Below are 11,524 nucleotides of genomic sequence, written 5' to 3'. Positions count from 1 at the left end.
TCCCCTGCCCCGCCAGCGGAACGCTCCGGGGGAGAGCAGCTGCCGGGAGTCTGTGAATGTTCCCGCACAGCACCGCTCTCAAGAGTCAGCCCGAGCTGCAGAGTATGAGGCGATGAAGAATTACATCTGGAGTGGAAAAAGCCGCCAGCCCGTCCTCCTGCCAGCCAGCACCAGCTAACTTCCCACTGCACTTTTTCCACTGCTCAGCCCACTCGGGAGTGGCTCGGCTGCCTCAACCCTCTGAGCCTCCTGGAGCACACGGCGGGAGGAGGAGCCCAGCACCAGCTCTCCTTGCACTACCGTAGTTCTTACTTCAGTATTTTTAATGGGCACTCCTGAGGACTAATTTATGAGGTTGTTTCAAGAGAGCGGTCTCAAAACAGCATGTACTACTCTAGGTGTAGTCTAAACAATGTACTGGCTACATTAAACAATTTCATCCAGTTCTGACGTATTTACGAGTATTAAAGTCAGATGACAGCCACCGTATTAACATAATCAGTGCAAAAAACCCTATCTTACCCTCAGCTTAACTGCATCACAAAACAAGACTAAAACCCTTGTTCTGTAATTAGATGCCATGAAACTATGAATAGTCCGGATCAAACTAGACTATACAACCACATTCAAAATCCAGTACCACTCACTAATCCATTCAAGAGCATGGAACACAGGCCACCTCACAGAATGACTTTTTCCCCACTCACATTTCATATACCAGTATCATTTAGCTGTAGTTGCAAGAAAACACAGTCTATACAAGATTTTTAAGTAGACATTTTATCCGAGGGAGGTCAGATACCTTTCAGTAGCTGGCCCGTTTAAAGATGTCAGATACAGATATTGCCTTACGTAAAGTTAGATGCAAAACATACCATTTCATTAGTCACTGACATTCAAGGTTCCTCTTTATTTCATCTATTTGCTTTCCAAGTATTTTTCCTTCACGGAACATTTACTTCTACAAAAACACCATAGTTTACACAGTTGTCTGAAAAAGCAATTTCAGGTTTTCTTAATCAAGCAACTAGCTGGCATTTGAGAAGAGTACTCAGATGATTTTCTATGAAGCAGTTATTCAGTATCTGCAGGAGGAATGGGAGGGATAAGAGGAATATTTATCACACTAGTAAGCACAGTATGTTTAAAAGTTTAGCAAACAAGAGGCAGGAGCAACAACACCCGAGTCAATCCCGCCGGGGCCACAAGAGACAGCATTCAGGAGCCACCAGCTGTTTGTACAGGGCAGCTAACAATGTTCTAGTGATGAGCAGCCGTCTCTAGATGACGGGCACTCCTACCCACCATCCTGCTCCTGAACAGTCTCCCCACATTGGGCTACTGCAGTGCAACCGCAAAGATCCTTTCCACAACAGGTATTCTTCAAACACAGTAAAAGTAGGACAGCATGTTGAGCTGGACAGCTTTTAAGCTTACAGTCCTAAACCAGCTGTAGGTACACAGAGCTGAGCTCTGTGCCTGTTCGTGGACAAACACCCCAGAAATTAATGCATTCGGCCTAATAAAATGCTGAATTTAGAATTTCTGCCAAATATTAGAAATATTAGAATATTTCTATTCTAATATTTCTACCAAATATTAGAAATTCTACCAAAACAAAACCTCCTTTGAAGCATGCTACTCATTTATTGGTGCAAAACGACAAGCAATAATCAAGATAACCAGACTCTATTTTACCCACCTTCTGCCATAAATAGGATAACACTTCTAAAAATAAAAAAGATGAGGTCTTCATAACAATGGATTTTATCCCAACGCTTTGGGGGTAAGCAGTCCTACACATTTCATAAAGCAGGAAATCAGAGCCAAGTGTGGTTCATCTCAATATCAAGTGAATTACACATCAATTCAGATGCACTTGCCAATAGACATAATTGGCATCATCCACACATTATAAAAAACACTCAACTTCAACCTTTGAAGGGCCATGCCAAAGCACAGGATGTCTAGTAATGAGCCAGTTCAGAAAAACACTCTAGTTCAGATTCCAGCCCTGCCTTGTACAAGAACAGCAAGGTGTGCATGTGACCCCTAAGGAGCAAAGCCTAAGTGACTCCACAGCACCTTATGTTTACACAGCCTAGTCGTGGAGACAAACTAAAAATACACTTCTACTAACACATCCCTGCCTTGAAACAAACATTTTTGATTGAGTTATTAATTTGCAGAACATAAAACCACCAAGTACTCTCATGTATACAGCCTTATTCCCCTTCTCCCAGTACAGATGCTCAATTCCTCAAAACAAAGCTGAGGTCAGTTCTTGATGCTTGCAATGCATGTTAAAGAGATGGTTAGATATACCACTCACACTCTTTGTACAGTTTTCCTTTTACTGATGTTCAAACTCAAATTTATTGAGTGAGAAAGACTACATACAGTCTACAGCACACCTAGAGAAGCTGAAAGCATCAGATGCTAACAGTCCCACAAGGATCAGATGCTAACAGTCCCACTATGATTTTTAAATCAACCAAACAGAAATTAAAAACAAATAAAATAAAAATCAGTGCATAACATAAAGCTGCTCAAAATTTCTTACTAGAAACTTAAACAAGAACGAATTCCGCCAGCTTACAAAAAGCATCCCAAAACATTAACAAAAGGCCGTTAGATCTTCTCAACACGAGGATGGGATGAAAGAACATACAATGCACATCAAGCACCACCAGCTTTTTCTCCAGTGGATCCAAAATACTTTCTCATAGAAAGTCGTTGATTCAGCGAGACTCTAGCAGGAAACATCCAAAGGCACTACAACAACAGCCAGTCCCGGCTGGCCTCAGCTTAGCGAACCTAACCGCTCGATGCAAGATGAGGCAGGTGTGCATCCTAGCAGCTTTACACTGATCTTTGTCTTCAGACATTTCCAGTATTACCAACTATTCCCCGTTTCACCTCCATGACCTAGCTGCTTGGTTTTACTGCTCCACTGTTGAACAGCTGCCTCCTCGGAGCGCTCCTCCACGCCCTGCGTGCATTAGCACGGCGCAGGCAGTTGCGCTGTGAGCACTGCTGCTGGCACAGCAATCGCAGCAACCATCACTCTGGCCATCCTCCACTTCTGGCTCTCCAGATACTTTGTTTCTCATGGTTTCCCCGCAGTAAATTAAATTCCTCTGGCAATTCAAATAGCATGCGCTTCAAAAGGAAGAAGCTGTTTCCCCCTCAAATTAAAACAAAGCAAAGTCATACTTTTTACTAAAAGGCAACTGAAGTGGGAAAACTTGCACAGAAAATATACTTGAAGTTGAATTTTAAAGAAATTTATGGCAGGCAAGAAAGGGTTTACCTTTGAGCAGCATGAGTGTTGGTATCAATCCCTTTGACCTAACTGTGTGCTCCCAGTCCATGCTGATCTTCACTATTTTGTCCCTGTTCAGTTCCTATTGATAGGATACTCCTCTTTTATTCCACATCACTGCAATATTTACTGAAGTCCTTCCCTTCTTGATGCAACTATTGCCTTCTCCCATACTCTCAAATTCACCTACTTAATCAAAATTTTAAAAATAAAGAAGTAGTAAACAGAAGTCTTGAAGGTTCGGCAGTTTTAAAGATTCAGATCTAACACACAAAGGAAATGTACAAGTACTTGTGACTTTACAGAAAACTGCACATTAAAAGAAGCATCAGCCCAACATACCAAAATTTTACTCTCTGCTAACACAGAAGTTATGTCAAGCAGCCATCACAGACATTTACTCAGATACTGCTCTTACACACCCTCTCTGCCCCTCCATGCAAACAAAGCCTTCCACCAAATTTGCTGACCTGCCTGGAAGTGTGAGTTGGAGCCATGGTTTGTTTCACTTGCGTTGCTGGGCTGGTGCCCTGGCAGGGAATCAAGGAGAACAATACCTGGCAGGGGAGAAGGGCTTCCCATTGCTCTGAAAAAAAAGCACGCTGACCGCAGCAGCTCTTCCTGCACCTCTCCTTCTCCTTCCCTTGTCCCTCAGAAGAAACCAGCTACGACTCTACCACCTCCCATCATGGTGCTGACTGCACTGAGGGTATGGGATAATACCTGCCATCGTCAATTCTACTGAAGTTCTCTCTCTTTTTGCTCTTGCCTCTCCCATTACACCAAACGACAAGATGATACTTGCACAGCATCCTGAGAAAGAAGCTTAATTTGTTGCAGCACAGAGAAGTGTGAAATATGTCCTAGAAATCCTGAAGGCCCATCACGGGGCAAAAGGAAGCCCTGCATCCACAGCAAGCACCATTAAGAGGTTAAACTAGCACAAGCAGTCACCTGCTCACAGACTCCCTAAAGTACTTCACCATCCAAAATGGGCTTACTTACCAACCTGGTTCCCATGGATCTTGATGGAAAAAAGATCACTAACTTGTGTAATGTAAAGCAGATGACACCGCTCATGTGCAACCAGAGAGTCCTTATTTCAGACATATTCTCCCGTTTCTATGCCTCAGAAGAAAATTCAACTTGGTTTTTTCCCAGTAAAAGCAAACAGGTTTGGGAAATGCATTGATCATTGCTAAGAGGGAAGCCTAACTGCCCCATGGTTACTGGGTACTACATACCTGGACAGAGAGAGATTGCATGCCTGCCCAAGTAAAGAAAAGTGGCCAAACCAAAATAAATGTGTATGGGGGGGAAGAGCTCCCCTTACTGCTCTTAGAGAAACAAAGTTGTTCAGTGAGACTATTTTGTTTGCCTTTATTCATTAGAAGGACTCTTACACTCAGCAGAGACATGAAAGTGTCCTTAGCGTTTCACGTCTGCAGAGTGCTTCCCTCCCTGTGTGTTCAGCTGCCTCACCTGCAGCTTCCTCTCCAAATTATCCCCAAGAACATCCTCATGCCACCCTATTACATCTCTGCATTTTAAGTCAATGTAATGTAATACCATCCCAGACAGCAACTTGAACCAGCTTTGGCCCCAAAGCTAACATGAAAAATCACTAGCCAAAAGAACTAGTCAGGCCCATTTGACATGGAAGGAAATGTATTAATGCAAGTGAGATGGTTTTGACTTGGTCAGGTTAACTCTGGATTGCTAAGCAAAGATGGAGAATTTTGATGACTTACAACTCAATTATACTATTTACACGTAGCCTTTATAAAAAAATATCTCTTCCAATCTCAGTACAGTTCTGACTGAAGAGCAAGAGTAACTCACATGGCTTCAGCCACGTGCTTGTAGCTATAGTCATGCCACCCTGCATGAGACCAGCAGAAAAAGGAATAGGTAATGAAAGGGAAGCCTTCCAAAGTCCAGCTGCCTACCCAGGTCCAAGAGGCACTCTTCCATATTTGCATTTATCCTGAATTGCCTATGTATACATGGAGTTTCAGTACTGGGTAGTACAAAGATAACCATGCAACTGTACCTGCACTTCTAAAACAATTTTAACTTAAAAACTGGCTTCTGTCTAAATGTTAAATTTAAATGACCTGCAAAGACTGAATAATTTATCACCTCCTTGAAAGACAATGATGTGAGACACTTTCAAAAATCTAAAACACATAGTTTATCAAGTATCACATCAGAATGGAGAGAGTAATTACAGCTGTATTTACAGTTAAACTGTAAGAACTTATGGACTAAAAGAATAGCTGGACTGTTACCCTAAACTCGTTGCTGAGAAGATAAAAGGCTATGGCTATTTCTCCACCAGTAAACAGTTGCTATTAGTAGAAGTTTGCCAAAATAACAAAGAAACATTTTATAAACAGTGAAGCAGACAGAGCAAGTTCTTTTAACAAATGTCATATAGCTGGTTTGTTCTCATCAGTTACTCTGTTTTCACAGAAGACTTCTAATTTTAATAAGCAAAATTTCAGTTGGCAGCGAACTCTTGTCTCTCATGAGATTCTGTATTTATAAATGTTAGCTTATTTTTAAAAACATTTAGAAGCTGGCAGACCTCAGATCCAATAATAGTTTCAACACTGCCCTTAACAACGAAGTCCAACCTAATGTGTTTCACCCCAGGGATCTGATCTGGCATGCCAAAGTTTCTCACTTCAGCAAGTGAAGAATATGGTCAGAAGGGTCAGTTTATATATTCCAAGCCTATGGGCTTGGCATATCCACAATCCCTAAAATATCCACCTAAATGCCACTCCAGCAGCATCTGTTTTAGCACCAGCTAAAGGCAGCTAGTATGGACAACACCAAGCAAACAACAAGAAAATGGCAAAGTTGTTACCAGGATGGTTTTCTCTGAGAAACAGGTGTGCCATGAAGAACTCTCACTGCTGAACAATGATAAAAGCACGCTTCCAACACAAGAAATACTTTTACAACAGGAAGACTTGCCTTGCTGTCAATAGCTAGGTACAAACTGCAGAACAGGTAAAAAACTGTAACGTAAACTGGCATTTCAAATTAAAACCTGAGATTTTCCATTCTACAAATTAATACACTTTTTTTTTTTTTTTTTGGTGCCTAACATTTTTAAAGGTTAAGCACCTAAAAGCCAAAAATTCTTCCAAGTTAAATTTTTGAGGTAGAAATTTAGTAAAAAGAGAGTTTATATTGCCATTTTTCACATGCCAGGACAGAGCTGTATTGAAAGCATCTAGACTCCACCCTTCATTAAAAAGAAAAGACTCCTGTTCCTGTTCACTCATACCCTGCATCTATATATTATCTGTTATCAGCACAAATCTGCTCTCCCCAAAGATTAGAGCTAGACAGCTTCATGCTTTATAAAGGGAATCTGAGTGCAGTACCTGTCACTTTGGTTGGGTTGGTGGGGTTTTTTACCCTGAACAGTTTTAGCTGTCGGGTTTTTTTTGAGAATAAGCTGGTTTTATTTGAAAGCAGTCCAGGCAGGAGGAGCAGCCTCCCCAGGCACACGCACCTCGCCGCACGTGCCCGCGGCAGAGCCTGTTGGCCCGCACGGCTTCCTGGGGCAGGCACAGCGTCACCTCCAGCTCATCAGCACCAACCTGCACTTACCTGTGGCAACCCAGCCCCAAGCATTGCCCAGACGCTTCTGGAGTGACAACTCCACTGAGCAGGAAGCAGCTCATTTCCAGTTTATTACTTTGTTTACCGGCTACATCATTCCGCCATGGAAAAGTTTAAGTGCTTTGTGACATTTCACTGAGAAGATAGTATAAAATTAAAGTGTCTGTATCACAGTGCAATATAGGACACCAAAACAACACTCATTCTTTTACAATATATATTTTCACTTCCTAATCTGCATACTCTGCAGCACATCATCTTTGCTAAAAAGCTTTCCACAACATCTTCCCCAGGTAATACAGGGCATATTTTATGCTTATAAAAACAAGGGCCTTACCCACATCTCCTAACTTAACAACCAACTCCAAAACTGAACACACTGGTTCAGCTCACTTCCCCCCAGTCCCATGCCTCCTCACCCTTCCTCCTAAGAATCTAAATTCCACCAACTGTTCATTAACCTCTCCTCCAGCTTTCCCCACAGATACATCCCAAAATGCCTCAGCTGTGTTTCCCACAGGAGGCAGTAACCAGACTTTTGCTGAACCAAGAGTTAGCTCTTTCCATACCAACACACCAAGTAATGTGGCAGAAGTCCCATAACCCAGTTACTACAAACAGACCCAGAGGCATGTATCCGAGTTTGACTTGCAAAGAAGGAAGGAGAAGAGAAAAAGCCATCTTCAGACTGCTTGTTCCTCTCTTGTAGACAGAAAGTCATTTCTGTAAATTAGGATAATCTCAAAGAGGGAATTAATGCTTCAGAAAGTAGGAGAAGACTGCTTTTTGCTTAATTTGTAAGTGAAAACAAAATAGTCTCTACACAGAGAGCACACACAGAGGAATAAACAAAGCAAGGCAATAAAAAAGTAAGAAAAGACTCGAATAAGGTGATAAAAACCAGCCAGTATGCATTTAGAGACAAACAAGCCTGTCTTCCTCCTTTAACTGATCATTCATGCAATGAGGGGGAGGGAGGAGGAAGGAGCAATAACTCTCAGCTATTTAGACTATAGTAAGACTTTTGATGTCTTGTTACATTTCCACAGTAAAATATGACTATACTGCAGATTCATCTAAACCACAAGATTTTTTCCAGTTGTGCACCAAGCGTACTCTAAGAGTACATAACAAGCCTTCTGAGTTTGGCAGCAAGCTATCACCCTGACATTATGCAATGTTTTCATTAACGCTGATGGTGAAACAGTGTGTTTATACAGTTCATGAACAAAGCTGAGCTGGAAGACTTTGCAAGCACTCTGTTACGAAGTCTTATTCTGTCTTCCAAACTCAATAAACTGCCGAAGTGACCAGAAGTCATTAGAACGAAGTTCAATAGAAGCAAGAGCAAAGCTCTGTACTTGAGAAAGGAAACAGCAGTCCAAACATGCAGCACGAAGCAGCTGACTAGGCAGCTGTACTGCAGAAACCAAATCGTGATGGTATCATGGATCAAAGCCAGGTAACCTGATACGTTGTTACTGCAGAAAGACAAAAAAAACCCAAAAAACAAACAACCCAACCAAAACCAATCCCAAACTCAAACATCACTCCAAAAACATGGTATGGAAGAAAGGGAGATAAATCATTCTTCTCCCTGGCACCAGCGAAGCCTCAGATGAAGAAACATGACCACTGTATTTTAAGATGCTTCAACACTTCACTTTCAGAATGGCAGCACAGGGAAGGCAAAGCTGAGCAGCAGCCATCAGTATTTGAGTTACTGCATTCCCTAGACCCAGTACAGATAGCTCTGGGAATGTGCTTAGGGCAAACACCATCCTTCCACATTCACCCCCACCTGATGGCTGCATCCTGAGTGATGCTCATGAGATACATCCTGGGAATGCCCTGTGCCTTTGCATGGCAAAGGAATAAGCTCACATTTTTACCTGCACTTTCAAAGCTCTCTTCCTGCTCTCCCTCACTCACAAAACTGCTCTGCAGGTTTGCTATGCAGAGTTCCATATTCTGTCTCCTCCGTACTGCTCTCACATATTAATTACATGTTCATATCTGCAATTTTCCAACTTTCCTTCCTGCAGAGGGAGATAAGTACCTTAGGGCCAAATTACCCTACTTCCTTCATTTCTGCCTGTCCCTCTCACCTCCTTAAATTTAAACATCCTATAACACTTTCCACTGATAAAAGTAGTTGCACATTTAGATCTCTTCCTTCTTCTCCTGCACCACCCATCTTTGCTGGGGATAACAAGAACCTTACTGGCAGTACAACAACATCTAAACCATACCTCTCCCAATGTGCCTGGGCATTACAATCTTCAGTGAAGTGCTGAGCTCAATTCTAACAACAAGAACTGCATCCCTCCGCTCCAAATTGATTCTGATATAATTACTTCTAAGAATGACCAAAAAAACCCCAACGCATTGCAAGCCTGTTTAAAGTCTGCTTCTTTATGCTTTACTCGGGGTGTGAACTTACGGTCCTCTCAGGATTTTGAGGCTCTGTAGAGAAGTGAAGCCTGTGGCAAGCTGAGTGGTCTGCTCCTCCTGTGCCCTTTGCTATTAATTTGCGACGATTGGAAGCAGGTGACTGCACACTTGACTGCTTGTGTCCTGTGGTACAGCTGCTATGCAGAAAGCAGCACATGAAAACATTTGCATGATTCGTGCCTCCTAAGAGTCTCTGTGGGCCGCATGTGGCATTTAGGCAGCACTTTCACAGCCCCCTTTGTGCATGGTACTGGTCTATTATATCAGCACACAGTTCAGCTAGAGGGATCCACTAAAATGGCTGGAGATACTCTCCCACATTTGGCAAGATCCATGATTTATTTCAAGACTTTTGTTAATTATCTTAAAAGAATTTCAAGACGTAACTTCTGAAGGATTTTACTAAGTTTGTGGAAAACACTTTACAATGGATAAGAATCTCAATTTATTAATTCCTAGCTTAGGGGAAAAAAAGAAAAAAAAAATACCCGAGCAACCTAATAACTTGCTTTCTGTACAAATTTGGTTCCCTTTACCCCAGATTGGTTAAAAAAAGGCATCTGATCACTTATCACACAGCAGCTGATAATTTCCAATGTTCTAATTCCTTCTGCCTAAAAATTAAAAAAAGAAATAGACAAAGGTCATGTAGATGTTGAACTGCTAGAGCAGAACATTTTAAGGCTGCAAATATTGACTTGGGTTTAACCTGGCTGTTTTGAAATATAATTTCACCCTGACAGTAAATAGTTTTCAAACTTCAGGGTCTGGTATTAAAATCTAAAGAGATTCTAAAAACAACCAGCCTTGCTGCAGTAGATGGTGTGAAGGTTTAAGCAGTTAAGAAACAAGGAGGAAAGCAACGAGAAAGGCCCATTTCAAAACCATAGTACTTAAACCCCATTAACTTATGATTGCTTCTGTACTATCTGTGCTATCATCACACCATATAATCCTTGCAGCATATACAGACAAGAAATCCACCTAAGAGTGGTCATTTATGCAGTGTCGCTATTAGGAAACATGCAATTAACAAACCTAATTAAGATGTGTATGTCATGTAAGTGTTAGCATTAAATACATGAATATCTGAGCTATATAAAAGTGTTTCTCAAAACACCAGTGATTATAACAGAAATAGAACATGTTTATAAACTGAAAGCAACCAGGTAAGCAATAGAATCATCAAAACTTTAAGAAACATGGATTATTGTTTTTAATTAACATTCAGAATACTACGAGGAGCACGCATAAGATTTTCTTCAAAAAATAGTCTTGCTTTAACTAACACGAATCAATAATCAGTGCTCCAGTGGATCAAAATAGAAGTCATGACATATTTCCAACTCTAGGGGCATCAGCAGCTGTTGCTATACGGCAGAAGAGCTCAAGTGTTATAAACATATACGTAGACTGCCGTCTTGATTTTTCTGTAAAACCAGATGTCAGTAATCCGATAAGATGTAACCAAATAATCGTGAAAAATGTGTATTTCACCATGCTTGTTATGAAATATCTCCATTATAAGTGGGGAAAAAAGCACTGTCAGTTTATAAAACACCACAGATGTAAGTTTTGGTTATTTTCAGGGTGCTTTTCAGCTATATTTGGACATTTCTGTACAGCTGCTGGCTTTGTCTGTCGATGCCCGATTTGCCTTTGACCGACTCTCGCCTCAGCACTGCAGGTCTGTGCTAACGAGCCGGCTGTGTCTGACACACGGACTGCAGCATTCCCACAGCAGAAGCACTTCGCTACGGCGTTTGTCTCCCTTCCATCCAGCCAAGACAATGGAAAGCCGAAGGGCAGGCAGGACACGGGGCTGTCACCCCCTTCGCGGGGCACCTTCCGCACCCCACTGCCACCGGCATTTCCCGAGCTGAGCCCGAGCACCTGGATTCTTTCCCAGCCCCAAAATGGCAGGGGAGGGGATAAGGAAATAGAGCGATAACATCGGAACAAAACACCGGGCTACTTCTAATCCTAGAGACGAAACAAACAAAAAGAAATGTACTGATAAGCCGTTTACCTCGTTCCGGCTTCATCTTCCCTGCTGCCTCAGCGAGGTCTGGCAGGGCCGAGGTGCTGTGCCGCTGTCCCCGC

The 11,524-nt window shown here is 42.1% G+C and overlaps 1 protein-coding gene across 2 annotated transcripts in view; it reads right to left on the bottom strand.

Moving 5' to 3' along the window:
- FAM214A (family with sequence similarity 214 member A) overlaps positions 1-11,518 on the bottom strand; it is a 47,409-nt gene extending 35,891 nt beyond the window's left edge. For both annotated transcript variants that reach the window (XM_017742580.1, XM_017742582.1), the window contains exon 1: positions 11,451-11,518. In XM_017742580.1, the coding sequence (XP_017598069.1) occupies positions 11,451-11,466 (16 nt within the window). In that variant the 5' untranslated portion in view covers positions 11,467-11,518. The remainder of the gene's footprint in view (positions 1-11,450) is intronic.
- Positions 11,519-11,524: the final 6 nt, after the last annotated feature.

Source organism: Corvus brachyrhynchos, unplaced genomic scaffold, assembly GCF_000691975.1.
Source record: "Corvus brachyrhynchos isolate BGI_N302 unplaced genomic scaffold, ASM69197v1 scaffold97, whole genome shotgun sequence".
NCBI classification, from domain to species: Eukaryota; Metazoa; Chordata; class Aves; order Passeriformes; family Corvidae; genus Corvus; species Corvus brachyrhynchos.
The sequence above is the reverse complement of the archived record's forward strand: the minus strand, read 5'-3'. Positions and strand labels throughout refer to the sequence as shown.